This window comes from Phyllostomus discolor, chromosome 3, assembly GCF_004126475.2.
Source record: "Phyllostomus discolor isolate MPI-MPIP mPhyDis1 chromosome 3, mPhyDis1.pri.v3, whole genome shotgun sequence".
In the NCBI taxonomy this organism is placed as follows: domain Eukaryota; kingdom Metazoa; phylum Chordata; class Mammalia; order Chiroptera; family Phyllostomidae; genus Phyllostomus; species Phyllostomus discolor.
The window spans coordinates 48328069-48354656 of NC_040905.2; the positions used below are offsets into that span (position 1 = coordinate 48328069).

At 38.1% G+C, this 26588-nt stretch overlaps 1 protein-coding gene and 1 pseudogene across 2 annotated transcripts in view; one reads left to right on the forward strand and one right to left on the reverse strand.

Annotated features, from left to right (window-relative positions):
- The window catches only part of AP3B1 (adaptor related protein complex 3 subunit beta 1), a 244170-nt gene extending 221068 nt beyond the window's left edge, over nt 1-23102 (reverse strand). Inside the window, exon 1 of one of the 2 annotated variants that reach the window (XM_028531358.1) lies at nt 22819-23102. In XM_028531358.1, coding sequence (XP_028387159.1) covers nt 22819-22946 — 128 coding nt within the window. In that variant the 5' untranslated portion in view covers nt 22947-23102. The remainder of the gene's footprint in view (nt 1-22818) is intronic. The other variant, XM_036020449.1, reaches the window with a different exon arrangement.
- On the forward strand, nt 1733-3833 carry LOC114501566 (annotated as a pseudogene).
- Nucleotides 23103-26588: the final 3486 nt, after the last annotated feature.

Here is a 26588-nt window from a genome sequence, read left to right on the forward strand (position 1 = left end):
GTGGTTGGGTGTCATCCCACAAAGCAAAAGGTTGCCAGTTCAATTTTTGGTCAGGGCACATGCCTGGGTTGTGGGTTCAGTCCTTGGTCAGGGCATGTGTGAAAGGCAACTAATCAAAATTTCTTTCCCTATCTTTGTCCTTCCCTTCCCCTCTCTCTAAAAGTAAATAAATAAAATCTTTATTTTAAAAAGGTCAACATATAATTCTATACCCACTGAATATATCCTTCAAAACCAAAAGTAAAATAAAGTGGTCTCCAGACTAATAAAAGCTGAGGATCTGTCTGAGGCCATACCACCCTGAACACACCCAATCTCATCTAAAAGCTGAGAATCTGGTACCACAACATAAAAGACTATCATTTTAAAAGAAAGATAAAATAATTCTATATATGGTCTAAATTTAAAGCTTCCATCTATTAAGCAAAAACTGACAGAACTAAAAGAAGAAAAACAAACATCCACAATCATGAGTGGCAATTTTGACATAGCTTTCTCAGTGAATGATAGAACAAGCAGAAAAAAAACTCAATAAAGATGTAGAAAATTTAAACAACACAATTAAACAACTTAACTTGAGACACACTGGGCACCAGATCCAACAACTACAGAATAAACATTCTTTTTAAGTGCCCATATAACACTTATCAAAATATATGCCAAATAAGATCTCAACAAATTTCAAAGGTCTGAAATCATACAGAGCATGTGAAATCTAACTAGCAATCAATAATAGAAGAATAACTAGAAAATGGCCAGATGTTCAGAAATATAAGTAACACACTGTAAATGATCTATGAGCCAAGGAAGAAAATCATCAGGGAAATTAAAAAATATTTTTAAGTAACTAATGAAACTGCAACATTTCACAACTCATGAGATGAAGCTAAAACAGTAATGAAAAGTAAATTTACATTTCTAAATGCAATATAAAAGATTAAAAATCTATAAGTTTCCATCTCAAGAAGCTAGAAAAAGAATAGCAAATTAAAGTCAAAGAACAAGTAAAAGAAGAATAAAAAGGATAATTGAGTTGCACAGAAACTAAACTACAATAGAGTAAAATCAACAAGACTAAAGGTTAGTATCTACTTCAAATACGTTGTTATAAAGACAACAAGAAAGGCACGTGTCACTGGGTCTAGCACACTCATTTATTCAAGATCCACTGTGTGTCAAGAAATGTGCTAAGTAGGGGGGTCCCTGACTTCTTGGGTCTTACTTCTTAAGTGAGAATTTAAGGGAAAGAGAGTATAAGGGGAATGACAGAAGGAAGAAGAAGAAGGGAAAGAGGAATGTAAGGAAGGAAAACATAAAGATAGAAAGACCACATTAGTACTCAATTAAAAACAATTAAAATAGGGTAACACAATAAACAAAGATTAAGTGGACACAAAAGATCTCTATGGGTAGGTGATCAAATGAGGTCTCGAACGACAAGAGCCAACCACAGAAATTCTGCCAAGATAATAAGGTAGGAATGTACTTGAATATATGAGACCTAAATGAAGGTCTATACATGTAGGCTACAGTTTCCTCAAGCAGTCTAAACTCCTTTACAGCCCCATAATAGACACACAGTAAATATCAGCTGAAAAACTAAATGGATATAGACTATATACTAACATGTTTCTTAAGAGGGATACAGAAAAATTCCAAGCTTTCACTGGATTCTCAACAGGATCCACGACCCCGGTAAAGGTTAAACCCTAGGCATGTTTTAAAAGCCAGTATGTCACACGCGTACCACAGGAAGTCTCCACACGTCCTTGCCAAACCCTTATCAATGCCCTTAGGCACTCGTTCTCCCGTCAGGCAGCAAGAAGTAGGTTCTACTTTTGCCCAGGCTGTTAGGAATTTCTTCTAGAATGTGAGTATTCACCCTTAAAGTTCATAGGAAATTTCACAGAATCACTGAGATAATTGAGTTTACATATGCAGTAACAAAAATTAGATGACACAGGCAAAAGTTCTCTTTTACTGTTTAAGAGCACTGTAAATGAAAAATGCCAGTTGGGGGAGTCTCGGAAACAATAAAAAATTGATAAACATGAACCAAAAAACTTTTTAAATTTTTGCACTAAAAAAATCCCATAAACTAACCAAAAAATAAATTAATTACTTTGGGATTCATCTGAGAGAAGTGCCAATTTTCTTAAAATACAAGGATCCCTTTACTAGTTGATAAGAGCTGATTCAGTAGGGAAATGGACAATGGACATTTCAAAGTGTTTCACTGAAAGAATAAACAAAAACATATGAGGGAAAAGACTTATGCACTCACAATTATAAGGACTCAGGGTAATAACAATCTGCACCTATAAGACTGGCAAGCATTATGAAATTTGATGGTACCCAGTACTGGCAAAGACGTAATGAAGAGAGACTTGACTGCTGGTGCAACCCATCCAGAAGGTAATTTAGCAATATCTGTCATAATTTAACATGTAATGACCTTTGACCTACAATTCTATGTCTAGAAATTTTTCCTTCAAATACATTCACACAAGTATACAAAAAATTATGTTGCAGTATTGCTTATACTCATCAAAAAGTGATATTAATCAAATGCCCCTCAAAACCAGAACTAATGAAATAAAGGAAGAACTAAGAAATATTATACAGTGGTGAAACAGACTGAAATAGTTTCATATGCTGATTCAAAAAGGCCTCCAAGATATATGAAGGGAAAAGCAACATATGTGCAGGATACCATATATATTATCATTTGATTTTTAAAAAAAATTTCTGGAAAGATGCATACAAACATGTTCACTGTAGCCATCTATCTCAGAGAGTACAGGAACGTAAGTTATATCTATTTAATTTGCCACTAACATGTCTTGCATTTATAACATATACATTATTTAGCCACGACTGTAGTATTGGTTTCTAGAACTTATGAAACTATCTAATCTTACTATTACAAAGTCGCAATAGAGCACACGTGACTATTATTCCCATTTAATAGATAAGGAACTGAGGCTCAAATATTGTAAGTACAACATACAAGTAAAGGATTATACAATATATAAGAAATTCTGCCTTTTGTGGGTGGTGGCAAACAGGGAGAGAACGCTACAAACACCTCAGGCGCACTGCGAGAGTGCAAGGTGTTGGGGCCCTGCCCGCCCTCCCCTAAGCACCGCACACAGCCCCTCTACCACATGTGCACCTTTGCACCTAACGATGTCGTTGCCAAGTCCCGCTTCTGGTACTTTGTGTCTCAGCTGAAGAAGATAAAGAAATCTTCAGGGGAAATCCTCTACTGTGGGCAGGTGTTCAAAAAATTCCCTTTTAGGGTGATTAAATAGTATTTCCAATAAATATTAGTTGAAAGAATAAATGGATATAAACTATATACTAGTGTGTTTCTTAAGAGGGATACAGAAAAACTCCAAGCTTTCACTGAATTCTCAAAAGGATTCATGACCCCAATGAAGGTTAACCCCCAGGCACATTTTAAAAACCATGATGTCATACACATACCACAGGAAGTCTCTTCATCTTAGGGTGAAGAACTTTGGTATCTGCCTACGCTGTGACTCCCACAGTGGGATCCACAATACGTATGGGGAATACTGGGATGTGACTTACCACCGTTGCAGTCACCTAGTGCTGCTGAGACATGGGGGCCCAGCACCGTGCCCATGTCCACTCCATTCAGATCATGATGATGGAGGAGATTGTGGCTAGCAAGTGCCACTGGCAGGCAGTCAAGTTCCTGCTGACTCTAATTAGAATCAAGTTCCCGTTGCCCCACCAGGTGCCAGCACAAGCCACACTTCACCATCAAAAGGCTCAACACCTTCTTTTAGATGCAGGGCTTCCCTTTCCCCTAGTCCACCCAAAAAAACTCCTTGTTTGAAAACTGGGGTACTGAGAAGAAAAAAAAGAAGAATTTTAATCTCATATAACTTTTAGGTAAAACTCCAGAGAACTAAGGAATGGCAAGTAATTAAACTTGTACTGTTTTGAAAACCAACGTCCTTCAAATGTATCACATGGTTGTGGATTTCTACTTTAGAAAGAACAGGAGGAGATTTCCAGTCAAGATGGAGGCCTAGGTAGACATGCCATGCATCCTCATGTACCCATAGAAAGAATTACAACCATATGTTAAAACTAGTAACACCCAAAACCATCAGAAAATTGGGCTGTATGGAAGTCCGACAACCAAGGATTTATCTCCAATGTGCCAACATCCAAATCATAAGGGTGCCAGAAGGAGAAGAGAAAGAGCAAGGCATTGAACTTATTTCAAAAAATAATGAACAAAGGCCCTGGCGTAGCTCAGTGGATTGAGCGCGGGCTGGGAACCAAAGTGTCCCAGGTTCGATTCCCAGTCAGGGCACATGCTTGGGTTGCAGGCCACAGCCCCCAGCAACTGCACATTGATGTTTTTCTCTCTCTCTTTCTCCCTCCCTTCCCTCTCTAAAAAAAATTTAAAAATTTTTTTAAAAAGTTGTTTAAAAAAATAGTAATGAAAGAAAACTTCCCTAATTTAGTGAAGAAAATAGACATACAAGTCCAGGAAGCACAGAGTCCCAAATAAGTCAGACCCAAGGAGGAACACACCAAGACATATCATAATTAAAATGCCAAATGTTAAAGATAAAGAGAGAATATTAAAAGCAGTAAGAGAATGTAGGAGACTATTCTGCATGGCGTGGGCCCAGCTCCTACTCGGAGATGCACAGGACCCACACCCACAGATAGGTTCTCCCATGGGGAATCAGGCCTGCAATGTGCCTAGGCTGCTCTTGCAAAGAAACTCCCTCACCCTGAATTGAGGACATTTACTGCAAAGTAACTCCCTAAAACCCATGCTAAACGTTCCAGGTATGAGGGTAACTGGTTCAACCACTTTTCCCTTTGCATTTGCAAATATCTCTCTTCTGTGATATGATTTAGCAGCATTGGCTCCTTGGTTTTCTGTAAAAGGTAACTACCTAAAGCGAATCTGTGCATAGTAAGTGAGGACCATCATGTAATGTGCCAAGAAATATAATAAAGGCCAGTAGAGGCAAGGGCCAAGGCTTTTGGTCCCCTTGAGAGAAAAGCCATGCTGTCCCTTTTCCTCCACCGGACTCGGTAGTCCGTGTGAATGTCTCATTTCATCCATAAGGATGTGGACACTGTGGGCCGGTGTGTGCATCAAGAAAAAAGCAGAGAGTTACCTACAAAGGAGTTCCCATAAGACTGTCAGCTGATTTCTCAAAAGAAACTTTGCAGGTTAGAAGGGACTGGCAAGAAATATTCAAAGTGATGAAAAGCAAGGACCTACAACCTAGATTATGCTATCCAGCAAAGCTATCATTTAGAATGGAAGGGCAAATAAAGCATTTCCCAGACAAGGCAGAACTAAAGGAGTTCATCATGACCGAGCCATTATTATAGGAAATGTTAAAGGAACTTATTTAAGAAAAAGAAGAAGATTAAAACCATGAACATTAAAAAGCAACACATTCCACATTCACAACTATCAACAACTGAATCTTAAAAAACAAACAAACAAAAAAAAACAAAAAAACAAACCCTTAAGCTAACAACCAGAACAAGAACAGAATCATAGATATGGAGATCATTTGGAGGGTTATTAGCCAGGAGGATGTAGGGGGAGAATGAGGTAATCGTGCAGGGATTAAGAAGCATAATTAGTAGGAACAAAACAGGGGGAAGTTAAGAACAGTATGGGAAATGGAAAAACCAAAGAACTTACACACAGGACCCGTGGACATGAACTAAGGGGTGGGGAAGATTGCTTGAAGGAGGGTACTGGGCAGAGGGGGACAAAGGGGGAAAAATTGGGACAACTGTAATAGCATAATCAATAAAACATACTTAAACTTCTTAAAATTTCTGCTTTAAAGTTCAGTTATTATAAACACATTTCAAGAACTGTAGAGTAATACCTTATAAGTATAAATCTATAACCTACAATGCCACAATGCTTCCTCCCATATCTATAATCTGCTGCAAGAAAACTATTACTTTTTTCTTACATTCAAAATTAAAGAAAACCAATCACTGGAACCATAATATACAGTAACCCTAACTATTCTCAATAGCAGTCTAAAACATTTGCAATATACTTCTGCATAAGTCAAAATAAATTTTATCTTCAATGACATTACTTTGACTGTATTTGGTTAACATTATCTCATGTAGATTCATCAGCTCAAAATTAATTAGTATTACAGAATAGTGTATTCCATCCAAACAATTCATCTTTGCTGGCTCACATGCCTCACTGCCGCTGGCATGCTCCTGCAATAACGGGCACAGTGCCACAGTAACAGATGGGCATGAACACAGACATGCCAAAGAGTCAGTGTGTGCATCAGGTCTGAGTATTAGCATTATATTTTCCTCCAAGAAATTCATAAACTAGGGTAGAATAAATACAAGTTTTCCAAATTGTGTTAATAAGATATGCCAACTCAAAGCTGGATCCATTTTTTTAAGTTCTTTAGAAAAATAAAATCAACTTTCCAAGGCCACAGAAGGCAAGTTAAGTTTTCCATCTGATGAGTTTGGATCAGCTTTCTGTGCAGGGAATTGAGGAAACCAACATGCAATCTCTATCTCAGATAAGCTCTGTCCCCAAAGCACTTGGAAAGCTCAGTGAAATCTCCCGTTTTTAGAAAGCACATGGCAGTGTTGCAAGATGAAAAAGTTCTTGACATCCATCACACAACACTGTGAATATACTCAACACTATACAACTGCACACTTTAAAATGATTAAGGTGGTAAGTTTCATGTTATGTGTTTTTTTACCAGGATGAAGAAAAAAAAGTCACATGGTCCTGTCAAGTGTCCTGAGGAAGGCTACACAGGCCTAGAAAGAGAATGCAAGTCAAATTCCTACTTATGAATAGAATCTGAAAGTGCAAATAACTGAAGTTTATATAGTTATTTAAAAGTTTGCCATCTGTTGAAAAACTACTGTCATCTAAAAAAGTGGTCATTTTAAGAGATTAAGTTATTTTGCATGTAGTTTTAAATTTTTGAAATATAATACAAATACTATTGACCCAACTATATTAAAAATTTTATCATTTTTACTACATTATTGAAAAATTTTAAAATATTAAGAATGCTACAGAAAAAATCATTTGCTAAGTAATGGACCAGGCCCCAGAATAGATAGAGGGCTGTACGTGTGCATGTGCATTATGTATACATAGAAGCTACCTCTGACTTCCAGCACTTAACCACATTTTCTCTTTTAAAAACATGTTCAAGTATCCAATCACCTTGAGAAAACCAATCTGTTATTTTATAATTGTTATACTGTCAGACAAACAGAAGCTATTTATAAGAACTATGTGTTTCGAATTGTATTTAGTTGACTTTTTTTAATTTAATTAACCCTACCATTTCTACTTATGTTAAATGAGTCATCTGTGTTGATTTTATTAAAATACCTAAAAGTGTTTATAAAATTCTTACTGTCCCTGAAGTTGGTAAGCTCAAACATCCAGAAGAGTGTTCCAGACTTCCAGATTTCAAGAACTAGGTCAAATTTGAACAAAAATTCTGGGTAAGGACACAGGGTTACCCACTCTTAATTTGCCAAATCAGAACATTAGCAAACTACCCTCTTTTGTTGCCATTGTTTCATAAAAGACAATAGGAAGAATGTTTACATTTCTCTGAGTGCTACTACAGTAGTAGCCATTTGTATTCCTTTTTTAGCAATCTGACTGCTCTCATTATTTTGGGTTAATGGTCTTTAGATACTATGTTTTATTTTTTTATTCTCAAAATATTTTTTGGCCAATATACTATATTGACCTTTTCAATAACCACAAACATCTCAAGAACAGACCTAACAGAATTTGATTACATCTAATGAGACGTGTCATTACTTAGTCACAGACAACTGTATATTGCTCTCACCTCAATATACTCTCAAACACATACGTATCAAACATATCTACAAGTATGTAACTACAGTCCAACATCACTCATGAAAATGTCCTTTCACCTTCCCAAATGTCCTCTCAACCCTCTCTCATTTAAGTCGATAGTCCTGACATTCCTCTAGTTAGGCTTAAAACCAAAGTCCTTGACTCCTCTCTCCTTCACTCAAATGTAGTTAATAATTAAAAGCTATAAATCCCTCTTTCATGATGCTGCTCACATTTCTCTTCCTCTTCATTCCCTGCTTAAATCAACAGAGCCCAAACCATTATCATATTATTCTTAGACTTTTCTGAAAAATCTCTTGTAGGGTTCCTCTGTACCCAGTTTCTCTCCAATCTATTCTCAATACAATGCCAGATTCATCTTCCCAAAATACCACTGCAGTAGTATTTGTAATCATCAACTCCTGTGCTTAGAACAGAAGTTAAAGTCCCACTTCCTTCACACTCTAGCCAACTGCTTGCTCCTTGACTATCACTGTCTACTGCTCCTTCACATGAACTCCCCTCTTTATGCAAACAGGTTCACTCACTGTTGCCAGAGAAAAGCCAGAATAGTTTACCCTTATTCTTGGTTTTCCTATCCTTAATTTTTTCCTAATCCTTGTGTCAAAGTTCAAATCAAAGTTTATCTTCTCTTGCAGCTCCAGCCTTCAATGACAACTTTCTTCTTCACTATGAAGCAGTTCTTACTCCATTTGACACTAAACAAGTGCCAACCTTTTTATTTTAATGTTAGTGTTCTGACAGCTCAACTAGAGATAAAGTACGTGAAAATTTTTGCAAACCGATACACAGATACATGACCCATGAAAAACTGCTTAAAAAAAAAAAAAGAAGCCCTGGCTGGCGTAGCTCAGTGGATTGAGCGCGGGCTGTGAACCAAAGTGTCCCAGGTTCGATTCCCAGCCAGGGTACATGCCTGGGTTGCAGACCATAACCCCCAGCAACCGCACATTAATGTTTCTCTCTCTCTCTCTCCCACTCCCTTCCCTCTCTAAAAAAAAAAAAAGAAAAGAAAAGAAAAGAAATAAAAAAGAAAAGAAAAAAGAAAAAGCTCTGGAGTTCCAAAGCCCAGGAAACGTGAGGGAAGAGTCTGTATGACACTTACAACACAGGAACTATAGCTCCAGTTTGGAAACTAAGAGCCCTGTGGACAATCACACACCTTGGATGACAATGAGGACTCAAAATAAAAAAGAAGAAACAGTACAAATACGTGGGCATGGAGTCTCATAGAGATTGAAGGTATGACCCATAAAGAGTGAACCTAAGAGTATATGGGGGAGTGTTAGCATTCGGAGTTAGATGGGGTAAAGAGACCATCCACACAAAAAGGCATTTAGAGTTCCAATGATTCAGATAAACCCCATCCAGAAACAATTTCTGGTTGAATAACTGAAACCCATACCTATAACCCTAGTGAAATGCATATAAGTTTTATATGCATTTAGTGCAAATAATTGAGACAAAAGAGGCCTGAGTTACATAGTGCTTGGAGATCTCTGCTGAGTGAGGTTTAGAAAGAAAGAAAGAGGCTCAAGTCTAGGAATAACGAGGGGTTTAGAATGGAAAAAATTCGGACTTAATTTACACCAAGGTTCAGTAGGCAGGGCAGAAGACAGGGCTAAATGTTACTAGGAAGACTGGGGGACTTATGAAGCCTTGAAGTATATGGTGGAAATGGCCTGAAAACCACAGAAAATAAAAGAAATATAAAAATGTAAGATATTATTACTGTCATTACTACAATTATGACACCAGTTTGTATCCCCCAAGCCAAGAGCAGAAGCTGCAGAGTGGCTACACTTAAAGGTTTGACAATTATGGCAACGGTTACGTAGTGGCAGTGATGAATGACAAAACAACTGCTACCATCTCCAACAATTGCTTAGGCATATTTTTTTATGTCCTGCCTTGTTCCCTAACTTCAATTTAAGGGGGATACTCAATTATTTATAATATATAGCAAGACTTTAAAATTTAAGTGGGAAAAGGAAAAATAAGGAAATTGAAATAGAGGCAAGAGTTAGGTTAATACCCAAAATGCTTGCCACTGAGGTCGATATACTTGCAAGCTGCAAACCACAAATTTTTCTGTAAGTTTTCTAGCAGTCATTGTATAAAGGACACAATCAATGATTCACAGTGTCAATAAAGGGGAAAGGGAAGATCTCAGAAGAAATAATTTCTCGTACCAGACTCAATGCATCCCCAGAGAAAGCATCTTCAAAAATAACCACTATTGAGCCTAGCTACCCCTGTTCATCCTTGCTGTTGTCATCTATCACTCATCCACTCAATAAAGATGTTTCAACCACTGGCTATTATTATGAGTGGCTTTAACATTCACTGGGAAAGCCATCCAGTAAAATGATATTTCTAAGTTCCCTGTCCTAATCACTTTGCTGACTCTCACCTCCAGGTACCTTTAGCTTTTCACTACCCCAGCCATACCCTAAATCATAACCAAACCTTGTGAACACCCAAAATGACCCAATCTCTGCAATATTAAGCTCATACACAACTCTCTCTGATTATAGTCTCCTGTCCTTCTCCCACTCTTACTCAGTTAGTCCCAATATACCAATTCCTTTAACTTAAAGACTCCTATTCCCCTGGCTCCCTCAATGTGTTTTCCTTTCAGCCTCCTCTCTTTACTTCTTCCCCACTCCAGCTTAGACATAGTGTTTAATTACTTCAACATCTTTCTTACCAAGATCCTGAACTTCCTTGTCACACTGTCACTCACAGCACCCTCCTAGGAAAACCTCAATTCTGCATCATGAATTGACCATTTTCTTCACGTCTAGGCAAAGACCGCCAAGCACTGCTACAGAAAAAGATCAGACTGTTGGAAGTATAAGTCGATGTTCTCTTACCTCAACCAGGCAAGCCTGCAATATCACCCAACAAGCCTCCCTGGTTTTCTCTGTCCGAAGGCCTTCCCATTGTCTGCAGCAGCTACTTCAGACCTCTCCTCAAACTTGTATCCTTTCCACTTCCCTTGCTCACTCTCATCACACGTTCTAACCATTTTTCCCTTTTGTTAACAAAAGACTATAAATTAAGCCTTCAAATCATCCTCCTCTTCTTTTCTCCACTGTGCTCTAGATCTCTCCCTCTTTTGTTTTCTGACACCCTTCTCTATTGCCTTCTTCCAACCAGCATTTACTCATTCTCAACTCTCTCCAACCCTTAAAACTAAAGCTCCTCAGGCTCCATGTGTCCCTACAATTCCACCCTTTCTCCTCCCCCATGAAAGCCAAAGATCTTTGGAAAAGTGGTCTTCCATCACTCACTTCTCATCACCCTGCTGCAACGAATTCCCCTAATACTGCCGTCACCGGCACCAAATTCACCAACACCTGCCACATGACTAAATCCAAGAAAGGCTTCCCCTGACTTTATTCTACTGGATTGCTTACCAGCAGCCAGCACTGCTGATTAATTCCTTCCTGAAACTCGGTTCCTTTGGCTTTCTATTAAAGTAAAACAGAAAAAATGAGAAATGAACTCCTTCTTTAAGAGACCACCTCAAAGCAATGTAATACTGGTTAGCAAAACCGAAGATTAAATAAAAAGCTTAAAACAAATATATTTTACTCCCTTATACTATTATAATCATTATTCCCAAATCCTTGATAATCACACAAAATTTACCTAGTGCTTATTGATTTGTTTTATGTGGTGCACATTAAAGATACTTTACATCATTTAATAGTTTCAAATGCTGTGAGCTATGATTCAGAATATAGTGTGAAATAATTTTCAAGAATAACTTGAAAATCAAAAACATAAAGCAACCATCAATGTGGAAATTAACAATGGTTCTAAAATTGTAATGGTTGAGCAATTACATTGTAAATCTCAACTAATCTTATGGTGTTACAACACTAATAATTATTATGTTTATTATACATCAGGTACGGTTAACTGTTTACATATGTTAAATCTTTTCATTCTCACAATAACTCAGGTACTATTATCATGCTCATCTGTGTTAACAGATGAGAAAACCAAGGGTATAGAGTGGTAAGGTAACTTGCCCAAGTAGCACTTATTAATTCTGTAACAAATTTTCACACCCAGGCAGAGGAGCTCCAAAGCAGGTGTGCTTAAGTATCACCACACTGTCTCAATAAACCACAATAAACAATGCATCTGCCATCTTCCTCCTACAGAAGTAGAAAGTGGGTTTGATCCTTTCTGTAAATCTTAAACATAATGCAAAACATCTGTTTGTATAATGAACTTCAAGTGTTTCCCCCAACTTACTTCTTCTTGGTCTTCTAAGTGAGCTTTAATTGTCCCACTCCCTTCAGTGTCGACTTTACTATCTCGGATTCCATCTTGGCCTCTTCTCATGACTCACATCTTCCCTTCAATGGCTTCCAAAATCACCTATCAACTGATGACTCCCAAATCTCCACTGCCCAAGTACCTCTCCCGGGTGCCACAGCCATGCATCTTACTGCTCAGGGGCTGCCCAACTACCACCTCAACCAAACTCAGCAGGTACAACATAGAATGCAATACTTCTCACTCCAAACTTCCCTATTTTCTGTGTTTCCAATATCACAGAATACTTCCACTAGTCATACAGTTGACCAATCTAAACACCAAGTGCAGCCAGAGTGACCTTTCTAAAATGCAAATCTATGTTGTCCCTCTACTTAAAATCCTTCGGTAGCTCCCTTACTGTGCAAACCTCCATGATAAACTCCAAATTTCTGAGCATGGTATACAAGACCCTTCATACTATGGGCTCTGATTACCTGTCAACCATCCTTCATCAGTCCCTCATTTCCCTCCAACCCTATGCCTCAGCCATACTGAATTTCTTTTCCTGTCCCCTAAAATAAGCTCTAAATCCTTGTCTCTACACAAGTGGTGTCCAACAGAATGTTCTGTGAACTGAGAATATTCTTTATGTGCACTATCCAATACAGTGACTGCTAGCTACATTCAGCACATAAAAATGTGGCTAGTGTGACTCCGAAACTGATTTTTTTTTATTTTAATGTAAATAGTCACAGGTGGCTAGTGGCTACTATACTGAATAGCACAGCTCTAAACCTATGTATATGCTATTCCCTCTGCCTGGTATACACAGATATGTACGGAAAGCCCTGGTCAGTGCTACTATCTAACAAAACATTATTAGTATTGATTCTTTTATTATTATGTTATTCCCTTTATTTATGTAGTTAATTAATAAGGTCCCATTCTACACATGACTATTTAAAGCCTTTAATGTAGCTAGCTATATAACTTCATTTTGTATACATAGTTGTTTACTTTTCTAACACTTTAGTACTTCTTCTCAGACGGTGGCTTAATTACTATTTGTCCTAAAAGGACTATCACTTTAAGAAATCAACAAGCTCCATATATTAGTGAATAAAAAGAGCAAATTATAATGCCATATTACACTACAAAAGCACATAGCTTTGCTTCAAAAATGCATACAGTATATATGCATAAGAAAAAAGACTGGAAGATCCATATCATGTTAACTGATTCTAAGTGTTGAAACTCAGGTGGTTATTTTTTAGCTAATCTGTATTTGATAAATTTTCTGTAAGGAAAAGGGGCTGTCAGTCTAGTGATTCTCTTCTCTCTGCTGCAACGTCAATTTTCCCTATTCTATATCAGGTAGTTCAATCATGAAACGGAATAATATCCTTTCTCCCTTTAAAAAAAAATCCCTTGACATGAAATTCCCTTCCATTCTATTGCTCTGCTCCCCTCCAAACTAATATACATACTAACTACAATTCTTTTTCCTTTTTCTCTTGAATCTATTCCAGCGAGACTTTCAGCCCCACCAGTGTACCCAGCCCCACTACTGTAACCTAAATGGCTTGTCAGAGTCACCAAAGTCCTCCATATACACAAATCCAAAACTCATTTGTCAGTAATCATCTACTTGATCTTATTCATACACTTGACACATTACTCCAGGAATGCTGATCTCCTTTTTTTTTATATTCACTCTCTTGCTGTCTCATCCAATCCATGATATTTAATACCATCTATAACCTAATGGCTCCCAAACTTGTATCTCGAACCTGACTTCTCCTGTAAGGTCTATATTTATGTATCCAACTACCTATTTAATGTCTCCACTTGGATACCTAACATACCTCTGAAACTTAACATGCTCAAGCTCTTTAACCCCTTCCCTCTTTGATTTCCTCTTCACACAATCTTCCTCATTTTAGTTGACAGCAATTGCACACCTCCAGATGGTTAGACAAAAAACCTTGTGTCCATAATTGACATATTTTTTTCTCCATATACCACATCCAAACGATCAGAAAATTTTATTGGCTCTACCTTCAAAACACTGTATATCCAGAATTCAACCATTTATCTCCACTACCACCCAACTGAATTAGTCATCATCTTCTCCTTGCCTACATGGATTATTACAATAGACTCTTTGCCAGTCTCCTTGCCTCAGATCTGCTCTCTACTGCAAGTTCAGGAGGCAAAAGGTATCCATTTAAAAAGTAACTGGATCATCTCACACCTCTGTTCAAAACCCTCCAGTGACTTCCTTTCTCACTCAGAATCAAATAAAGTCCTTACAGTGATTTACAAAGCCCAAACCAACCTGGCTCCTCACTTCTCTGACCTCATCTACTAAACTCTCCCTTTTCTTCGTCCACTCTACTCCTGCTACTCTGACCTCCCTGTTGATCCTCACACAGGTCAGAAATTCTCCTGCCTCAGAGCCTGAACACTTCTTACTGCACACTCTTCCCCAGACATCTGGACGTCACTCCCTTACCTTCTTAAGGTACGTGCTCTTTTAACAAATTTTCAAGGATGTCTTCCTGACCCTGCTTTTTCAAACTCAACCCAACCCCCACCCTTTATATCCAATATCCCTGCTTTATGTTTCTCCGTAGTACTCCTTGTCATCAAATGAACGACCATATACTGATTTGTTTATTGCCTATCTTCATTCCACTAGGCTGTATGCCCCATGAGAGCAGGCATTTTGTCCACTGCTTAATCCTTAGCATCAGGAACAGTGCAAGGCATACAAATGGCACTCATATGTCATATCAATAAATTACTTCTATAATTTTTAAAGTTTCAAAAATAAAAAAAAGAAATGGACTTCCGGCAAGATGGAGGAATAGGTGGACGCACCGTACCTCCTCGTACAACCAAGATTAGAAAACCAATAATTTACAACAATAATTTACTATCAGAATAACACCCAGATCCGGCAGAGGATTTATCTGAATGGAAGTCAGGCAGCCAAGAAGCTGAAGTAGACCCATATATCCGGACTGGTAGGAGAAGACAGCCAGGCGGGCGCGGGGCTGGCTCGGGTTGGCGGCACGCGGAGGTTGGGGGAAGGTTTGGCGCAAAATCGGCGCAAAAGCCATCGGGCGCACAAGAAGGCAGCGGTGATCCCTGAGTACGCAAGCTGCGGCTGGCAGACCCAGAGGGGTAGCGATTGTGGACCAGGGCAGAACTCGCGGCCCAGAAGCCCAAACAAGAGTCTGAGTCCAGGGGAACGGAACTACCGCCATTGTTTTCTCCCGCCCCGCTCCCGCTACTGCCCCGCCCCCACTTATAACGTCACAATCTAGCGACTGGGGTGCTCAGCCCCAGTGAGCACCTAAGGCTCCGCCCCTCCACCGTAACAAGAGCAACCAGACCGGGAAAAAAAAAAAGGAGAGACAGGGGAGGAAAAAAAAAAACAATGTTTTCAACAGAGCAGATCAGTCCCCCAGGACTCATCCTTTTGAGCGATCAAGAATTAGCCAGTCTATCAGATGCGCAGTTCAAAACACTGGTGAGCAGAAAGCTCACGGAACTGGTGGATTTTGGATGAAATTTAGATGAAAGAATGCAGATTACCATAAAACAGATGCAGGAAGACACACGGAGGAGAGCCAATAGTGAATGGAAGGAATCTGAGCCTCAAAACAATACAGTGGACCAGAAGGAAGATAGAATCAACCAAGAAGGAAAGCATGATGAAATAAGAATTCAAAAAATTGAGGAAAAGATTAAGAGCATCCAAGACACCTTTAAATGTTCCAATATCCGAATTATAGGGGTACCAGAATCAGAAGGGGAAAAGCAACAGATTGAGCACGTATTTGAACAAATAATAAAGGAGAACTTCCCCAATCTGGCAAAGGGAGCAGTCTTCCAAGAAATCCAAGAAGCTCAGAGAGCCCCAAAGAAGTTGGACCCAAGAAGAAACACACCAAGGCACATCATAATTACATTAGCCAAGGTAAAAACAAAGGAGAGAATCCTAGAAGCAGCAAGAGGTAAGGGGACAGTCACCTACAAAGGAGTTCCCATCAGACTGTCAGCTGATTTCTCCAAAGAGACCTTACAGGCAAGAAGGGGCTGGAAAGAAATATTCCAAGTCATGAAAAACAAGGACCTACATCCCAGATTGCTCTATCCAGCAAAGCTCTCATTTAGAATGGAAGGGCAGATAAAGTGCTTCTCAGATAAGGTCAAGTTAAAGGAGTTCATCATCACCAAGCCCTTATTTTATGAAATGCTAAAGGGACTTATCTAAGAAAAGAAGATAAAGAAAAGACATGTATAGTAAAAGGACAGCAAACTCACAAATATTAACAACCACACCTAAAGCAAAACCAAAAGAAACTAAGTAAACAATTAGAACAGGAACAGAACCACAGAAATGGAGGGCACATGGAGGGTTAGCAGCAGGGGGGTGGGAGGAGGAGAGAGGGGGAAAAGGTATAGAGAATAAGTAGCATAGAATGTAGGTTGAAAATAGATAGGGGGAGGGCAAGAATAGTACGGGAAATGTAGAAACTAAAGAACTCATAAGTATGACACATGGACATGAACTAAAGGGGGAAATGTGGGTGGGAGGGGGGTACAGGGTGGAGGGGAGAGAAGGGGGGAAATGGGACAAATGTAATAGCATAATCAATAAAATATATTAAAAAAAAAAGAAAGAAAAAAGAAAAAAAAAAAGAAATGAACAAGCAAGTCCAAAGAATCCCAGACTATAACCTTTTCAAAGCAAAACAAAACAAAAAAAATAACTGACACACAACAGGCACTTAACAGCTACTGACTGACTTCTAAATACCCATTCTGCTCAAACCCTCCAATGGCTTGTCTTCTCTCTTAAAGTAAAATCCCAAGTTTTTCAAGGTCCTACATAATCTGGCCCCCTCACCTTCTACCCTGCCCTTGCCCCTCTGCCTTCACAGTACTGACTTCCCCTCTCATCCTTCATCACCGCATTCTTAACCAAGGCTTTAAGAAACCTTGAGAAAACCTAGGGTACAGCTGGGTGAAATGCAGCTCTGACAACCCATAATTTTGGAACCAGCCTTATTCAATAGTCTCTCCCTTGTCCAGCTGCCATGCTAACTCACTCAGCTGAAGGATTAAAGACACTGGCCCTCTAATTAGATCAGTTCCTATCACAAATACAAATAACCAGCCCATCAATAAGTAGGCATTGACCATTAATTGTTCACTTTCATAGATCTGTAACTCTTTCCAGCTGATAGGCTAAATAAGTCTTCCCTAAGTATACAAACCAGGGAATGTTATTCACAGTAATATGAAATATATGAAAATCACTCCTTCTTGATTATTCTACCTTGGGCTTTTCACTTCAAATTTTGAATTTGGATTGCAGGCAATTTGTTTTTATCAGCAGTTCATTTATATACACAACTGCAATACTGTCAAATTATTTTCCTATAATACATTTGTCATTCTATGAGCAGTTTAACTTTCCATGCAGTAAAAAAGAACATTTCAACCAACCATCTGTCTGCCTTTTTTTGTTCTAATCATTCATCAGTTCTAGTATTACTGCTCTAAATCCTCCCCCTCAAAAATTTAATTAATATATTTCACATCACAAGATTTAATGGTAAGGCTTCAAACTTAAGTATTCCAGATTTCCTCCTCGGATTTCACTAAAGCAATGATCTTAAAATAACATATCCTACATCAAGAGAAGAATATCTTTTTGGCTGAATATTTGTTAAGATAAACTGTAAAAGTCTGAACTAACTCTCCTCCAAGAAGAAAAGCAAGACAAGCAAATAAAATGAAACACCTTTACAATCTGTTGGAAAGCAAGACTCTACTTACAGGCAGTGTTTCATCAATTTTGTAATGGGTAAAATCTCATTTAATTTTAAGTGTATTTCAAGAATTAAATTATAGAAGCCCTACTGCACCATGAAGTGACAATCATTAATTTCAGCAGTGAGCCCTTTGTAAAACTAGCAGTGTTATTCATGTGAAGACAAAAATAAGTAGTTCATCTAGCTCGGAAGGCACTGCAGATGCCATTATAGTTTCTTCTTTCAATAGTTACCTTGCAAAAAAAAGACAGTGAAACATCAAATAAAACATTGAAATTGGCTAATATTTTATGTGCTTTTGTAAACAAAATAAAGTAGGCTTCAGTTTACATAGTATGTAGCATGACAAATATGTTAACATCTCCAGAACTAGATCTACTGATCATAAATTCCAACCTGCTAGGCAGAATTAACAAGACAGATCAAAACAAATCAGCTAAGAAAACTGGAGTTATCAGAACTCAAGGAATTTAAATCTTTTGAACTTGAAGATGATGAGAGGGACAACAGTATGCTACAGAAGTCATTAGTGGATTATATTTTCATACCTGCAACCCTAGTCTCCTGAGCACAAGACAAATAAACTCACAATGAGGAGTCTGTACCTCTTCATAACATGCTAAGGGGCCAACATTTTAGCATCTCAAACTAAAACATGTTTGACATTTCAAATTCCAGCATTTCAATTTTCTTCAGTAAATCATTCTTTATATTAAAAAAGTCTTATAAATACATACCTTTAGGTAAATATATCACATTGAAAGGTTGAGCATTATTTCATAATTTAATATTAATTATATACTTGTATTATTGTTTTCATTGGTCTTATCTCACCAACTAAATTCTAAGTTTCTGAAAGGCATGGTAAAGATCTTGCAATTGTTTTACATTTTTGTGCTAAAAACACAGAATGAACTATACCTATGGAATAAGCCCAAATTTACAAATAAAGATGTCTTGGAAGAGTGGAAAAGAGAGTTAAATCCTGATTGTAAAATTCATTCAACACTTACGTGACAATTCCAAGTCAATTAACCCTAATAACAGGAAAGACTCAAGCAATGACAGGAAAATAACTGTTCTGGAACTATATATAATTTTTCAATATATTTTATTGATTATGCTATTATAGCTGCCCCATCCCTCTTTATTCCCCTCTGTTCTGTAACCCCCCTCCCACCAGCATGTCCCCCCTTAGTTCATGTCCATGGGTCATACAAGTTCTTTGGCTTCTACATGTCCTATACTATTCTTAACTTCCCCTATTTTCCACCTACCATTTATGCTTCTTATTCCCTGTACCTTTTCCCTCATTCTCCACCTCTTCCTCCTTGCTGATAACCCTTCATATGATCTCCACTTCTGTGATTCTGTGGAACTATATGCAATTTAACTTCAGGCCGATACAATGCATCAATGCAATGCAATGCAATTGATACTATTGATTGATACAGAAAGGCATACAAAAAAATTAATTATTCACATTTTAAATAAAGAAACTGAAAATCTTGAAGCCAATATTCTAATTCACAGGCCTTGTTAACCAATAAATGGCATACAGGATCTTTCATAAAACCATCTAAAACTCCCTAATTCTGGTTTTGTTTAAAGGGGGAAGGGGAGAAATAAGATTAATAAATGAGATTAAATTCCAAAAACAAAAATCAATAATAATCCTGTGACTAGGAAGTGATTAGGCATCTTGGAAATGGACAGTGAAGCATCAAAGGACATACAGCTCTAGAACAAGAGGCCAAAGAGAATACTGGAGGGAGCCAGAGAGTTGAAACTACCATTTTGCAGCCATTGCAGCAAAGACTGGTTGAGAAGATTCATCAAATACAGGGGGTGGTAAATTTAATAAGAAGCAGGACATCTGCGTGGTCTCAAAGGGTCTTCCCCATAGAGAGATTACTGGAAAAAAATGAAGCAACTAGACAATTATCATGAAGTGGGCATCCTATGCCTCAGGATGCAACAGTCTGAGAAGGCCACACATCACCTATGGTAGTACTATGGCCAAGGATACAGAACAGGAATCTAACGAGGAAACACCACTAAAATTAATTTCCGAGCTATAACGTAATTGGCTTACATTCTTCAAACCCCAAGGTAGAGGAAAACAAAGGCTAAGGAACTAGACCAGATTAAAGAAGATTAAAGAGATTAGACAAAAAAAAAAAAAAAGAAAGAAAAAAGAAATACAAGCCCCTAGATGGGATTCGGCACTAGAGGGGGGGAAATGCTAAAATACAAAATTATTTATTGGAATAAATGACAATACTGGATTACCGACTATAAAATGTACTGATGTTAAATTTCCTGAATATAACAGTACGTGGTTGTGTAAGACAGTATCTTTATTCTTTTTTTTTTAAAGATTTTATTTATTTATTTTTAGAGAGGGAAGGGAGGGAGGGAGGGAGAGGTAGAGAGAGAGAGAGAAACATCAATGTGCGGTTGCTGGGGGTTATGGCCTGCAACCCAGGAATGTACCCTGGCTGGGAATCGAACCTGGGACACTTTGGTTCCCAGCCCGCACTCAATCCACTGAGCTACGCCAGCCAGGGCTAGTATCTTTATTCTTAAAAAAAAAAAATGCATACTAAGGTATTAAAAACAAAGGGACATGATGTATACAACCTAGTCTCCAAAAGTTTAGAACACATAATGTGAATGTGTGTATATGTCTGTGTGTGTACGGAGGGGGAGAAAGAGAGAAATAAAGCATTGTAACAAATTTTAAAATTGTTGAGTTTGCACAGAGAGTAGTTGTCTGTACTATACTTGCAACTTTTTGTAAATTTGAAACCATTTCTGAGTAAACCGTCAAAAATTAGAGTGGAAAAACAGGGTAAGCTGTTAAATTTTAACATACATTTTGTTATTTTTTAAGCAAAAAATATCACCAATTTATAAATGAGAGGCTCAAAAGATTAACTGACCACTTCCAGAACAGGAGTCTACTTGTTTCTTACACGACTCCATTATGTTACAGTTCAATGGCCAAAATGTTTCTAATTTCTGGTTACTTCAAGGTCTACCCTGTCTACAACTACTACTCAAAGTTTTAAACTTTTAATGAGCTGTATGTATTCTCTAATAAAAGCACCATAACTTTTATCAAGTAAAAAGTAGCATATCAAAGTGCTTGAGAGAATGAGCTCTTAAGGTATTTGGGTTTAAATTCAAACAGTGCAGTGTTCTAGCTTGTATATGTATTAAATGCTGGGCAAATTAATCACTTGTGCTCTGATTTTCCAACTGGCAAAGTGGGATCAGTATCCAGTGTCAAGCAATAGGATTGGTAGGAGCACTGAATGAGATAATAAAGTATTGTGCATAAATGTACAAGCACTGAATAAATGTTAGCTATTTTCATTCATTCATTCATTCAATGTTTTTAGCTATTTTTCTTTTAAATCCAACCTGTTTAGTCACCTTAGCAACACTGGTCATAGTCAAACTCACACATCTTTTTTTTTTCCAAATCAGACCCAAATGAGACAAAATAGAAAATCAGAGGCTCAAAGAGAAAAACATCTTAGATGTTCACAAGCCATAAAAATAATTAATTGTAAGCAAATCACATGCAAGACAGAAACAGACTTATAGGTTAATTCAACAGCTGAAACCTTTTGCTAATAAAACTGAAGAGCTGCAACAAGCGCCTTGTTAGAACAATAACACATCATTTAAGTGCACAGAATGAAAAATGAAATTTTCTTACTTTTAAACTCTTCTAACCTGAGAATAAGGTGGAAAAAAAACTGTATTCTACAAGCTGTACATAAGATTTCAATAAGCTTAAAACAGTCAAAATTTCATCCAAATTTCAACCACTATAGCACTTTACAGACTGCCCTGTCTTGTTAGTAATTAAAATTTAATTACCACTATACCCTTCTGACACCGTCAAAGTCACGAGCACAGGTACTTTACCTTAATTTAGCATCTAGTGACAGCCTAACAAGTGACCATAGTGTTTAGTACTGAAAGATGAAAAATAAGCGTAAAAATGATTACAATAATATATAAAGTTACTGTGATTCAGTAATTTTAAACTCTTCTCCCCAAATAAAACAATTTGGGACTGTTGACTTCCCATTTTTCGATAGTAATTAAAAAACTTTTACTAACTTTTTAAAAACAGAGTGTACATTTGGTTTTAGTAACACTAAATACTCTCTACTCATATGCTTACTATTGTTTGAGATGGGGGTTGTTTGTAATGCAAAAGAAACTGTTCCAGATCATTAAAGTCTGTGTAAACCAGTCTGTCCATTCATAAAGCGCCGGAACACTTCCTTGCTCCGGCACTTCAACAGTGTCCGATAAGCAACACTCACACTCCAAATCTCCCTCTCAGCTCCCCACTCTTTCAGCCTATGTGTGAATTTCTCCAAGTTTGATCCAACAACCATTAAATGTGCTACAAGCGTTTGTTCAGATTTAAGATTTCCTATGTCCCAGACCAACTCAGAGTCTTTAGGGATGGAATTTAAGCTCTCCAAATGCCTCTTCCTTCACCAAAGTGTGAAGACCACTAGAGACGCCTGCACACCCTCTCCGCAACTCCCCAACAGCTCCCACTACTCCCAGCTGACCCAACCCCACCCACCGGCAGAAAACGTTAACCCCCGGCCCCGGTGCAGTCTCCCGACCACCCCGCTTCTCTCCAGGAGCCCGAGCCCGGTGCCCGCTCCTCTGGGGACCCCAGATCCTCGGTACCCCAAACCTCATCCTTACTTCTTCAAATCGCTGCTAAAGAGGCCGAAGGCACCGGAGGGGGAAATGGTTGAGGTCGCCTCCTGACCCAGCTCCGTCGCCTCCCCTCCCCCGGAATGTTCATTATAAGCGAAGCTGTTGCTGGTCATTGCTGCGGTGCTGGTGAGGGTCGGTGTAGTTCTGCGGGGTGTTCTCTCGGAGCAGCTCCCGTCCGTAGGACTCGGAACAAAACTAGTTCTCGTGCGGAGGGGCGCGCGCAGGCGCTTCCGGACTCGTCACGGTTCCCTTAGCCGACCAGGCGGTCCACCCCCTGCGCATGCCCAGTGCGCAAGACGGCCGGAGCCCACCGCTGGCCCCTCCATGGCCGATCTGGATTTTTCTTCTCCGGGTTTTTGAGGCAGCTGAAAGTCACAGACCCTGCGGGTGCCCTAGGAAGACCCTGAGCTTGCCGAAGACTGGAGTCCGGTCTTTTAAAGTTTCAGAAAAGGGAGGTACCTATTGTACCCATTTTGATCCGTTAAAGGAGGTTCCGGAACCCCGACACCTCTTTGTTTGGCTCCTGCTGTAAACCAAAAGCTTTCAGATTTCTCCTGAAACGCCATTTAACACACCAGAACAACTTTGTTAAACACATCATGATCCCTTTCCCTTTTGGGGCTGGTTTCTCCCCACGCCGCACCACCCCCGCCCCCACCGCGGCTCCCTCCAGCCAGCGTGGCAGTGCTTCCGCAGCCACCCCGCACAACCTTTATCCCATAGCTTTCTACGTTTATGAAAACTCCCCGCTGCGTTTTAAGACCAGCGTTGTAAGACCAGCGTGACTGATATCCAAGCATGAAATTTTTTTAATACAAAAAAGGAGAGTTACAGACCTTCTAAATAAAATACTAAAGAAATATGAAATACAAACATTAAAATTACTCAGTTTTTACACAATAAAAGAATTTTAACGTTAAGAAACGTATTATACTTACATAACTATATATATATACATACAGATATTGTAAATTAATAACACTATCACCTTTCTGATTTAAAGAAATATTTAATAACCATGAAATACTCTTACTGTTTCTATGCCTATGTCAAAAGGTATATATGTTATGTTAAAATACCTCCACAAAATATACAAAGTAAAAGACACATATTTAATAGTGAAACACTAAAGACATCCCACCTAAGGTCAGAAAAAGGGCAAATATGCCTATCAACACCATTATTATTGAACATTGTTTTATGGGTTCTAGTTAATCCAATAGAACAAGAAAAAAGGGGGTGAAAAAGAGAGAGGTTATAATTTTTATAGATATTATTGTCTTGTTGGACAACCTAAGAGAACATTATTAGACGTTTAAGTTGATTCAGCAGAATAGCCAGATTCAAAACCCAATAACACTCCTACACATTGATAATATCTAATTAGAAAATGTAATTTTTAAAAGATCCCACAGTCACAACAGATAGGCTTTTAGAAATGTATAAAACCTAAGTGAAGAAAAGCCATAAAATTTTATAGTTTAAATGTGGAGTTTGGGGGAGAAGACCTGAAGGGAGAGTATACATTTCTAGATAGGAATATTCAAGTAAATCTAAATATTTCATGAAGTTACAGTCAAAAATTCTATTTTTTTAGACAAATTGAATCTAAAGTTCACCAGGAAGAATAAATGTAACTTAAAGCAAAAAACAAAAGTTTTTGAAAAAAAAGCCTAATGAAGAAATTACCCTGCCAGTCATTTAAATGTACTATAGAGTTATTGTAACTCTAAAGTTTGGTAGAGCTACATTCTCAAGAGTAGATAGATTGGTACAATAGGACAGAAACCAACTCAGATATACACAAGTATTGACATTATGTCAAAGTTAACATTTCAGATCACTTAGGAAATTATATATTAATAAATGATACTAGGACAATTAATTAGTTAACTATGTGGCAAAAAATAAAGTTAGATCTCTGTATTACCATATTTTGCCATATATAATGTGCATCCATGTTTTTGGCCCAAACTTCCAGGAAAATCTTTGATTTTAATTTTTAACTCAATTATTATTTATCTATATTTAGATACCTGCCTTTTGTATTATAAAGGAATGTTAGCATTTATTTTTTAATATATTATGGCACAACAAATTTTATGTAACAAATAATTACAAAACACAAGAACAGATGCAAGTTTTTCCAGGTACTACCCATGTATAATACACATCCTTCTTTTTCCCTCAAAAATTTGGGCCAAAAAATGTTCATTATACATGGCAAAATATGGTAGTTCCCAATGACTGCTGTAGCAAATTTCCGTAAATTTAGTGGCTTCAAACAGCAAAAATCTATTCTCATAAAATTCTAGAGTCCAAAAGTTTGAAATTAAGGTGCACAATATAAGATATGAGCAGGGCCGCTTTTTCCAGAACCTCTAGAGGAGAGGCAGTTCCTTGCTGTTTCTTGCTTCTAGGGCCATATATTTGTATTCCTTGCATTCCTTGGCTCTTGGCCCCTTTCTTCTGTCCTGTAAGACCAACAGCATAACACCTTTAAATTTCTGCTCTGTCTGCATATTGCTTAGCCCCGGTCTGTGTCAATCTTCCTCTGCCCCTCTCTTGTCAGGACACATGTGAATACATTTAGGGCCCACCACAAATAATTTAGAGTAATCTTCCCATCTCCAAATCCTTCATTTAATTGCATCTACAAAGTCACTTTTGCCGTATGTATTCACCTTTTCCAGGAATTAGGATTTGGGTATAAATTGGAGGGGTGGTGGGAAGGTTATCATTCAGCCTCCCACAATCTCTAACTCATACAATACCTATAGGAAAATTCCAGATCGATTAAAAGTAAACCACAAAAATTGAATGAATTTCTGGAAAATATTTTTGGGTTTGAGGGGTCTGAATGTTGAGAACTGGGACAAAAAAGAAAAAACAACAACCTCTCAGCATAAATCTAGGCTAGAAACAATAAACAAATACTGGTAAAACAAGTTCTATATAGTTTTAGCAGTCTTTACAATCAGAAAATGACTCTTCTTATGCTTTTTTATAGAATTTAAATTTTACAGGTTAGTGAAAAGAGAAACTTCAAATTTCACAATGTTTTCTGTATTCATTTGAATTTATTATTTTAAGGAATAAAACTACTCTTATTTTAAAAATATTTAAATTTGAATTATAAATAAAACAATAATATGATTTCTAATAAATGTGAGTTTCCATTTGTTAAGTAACACGGGCACCAGCCCTCAGTGTCCTCGGCGTTATGGATGAGATATGAGACAAATTCACATGGACTACCGAGTCCTGTGGAGGAAAAGGGACAACAAGAGCACCCTTGCTCTCAAGGCAAGAGCACCCCGAGCCTTGCCTTGACAGGTTTTTATTGGCTTTCAATTTGCCCAGGAATACAGGTAAAGCTCATTAACCATTGTCAGGCAGTAAGGATCAAACAATAGATAGCATACGAAGAACTACGAGGGCTTATTCTGAGTCAGGGTCTGTTAACTAAAGGGCTACAAAACTTTGAGAAACAAACTCATTTCCTGCTTGGACACTTATCATTTAATTGAGAGCATTCTTAGCAAAGCAGGTTTCACAGGAGTCTACATTTTTTTCTTAGGCCTGATCACCCCAGGAACCCGCCCTTTCCAGCACAGGGCTACACTGCCCTCTGTCATTGTTTCAGGCTTAAGTCAGGCAGGGGAAGTAAGGCAGCCAAGAGATTAGGAGACTTCTTGAAGACAGAATGAGGATTCAGGCTATGTCAAAGCCAAGGGGCAAGGGTCCAACACCCC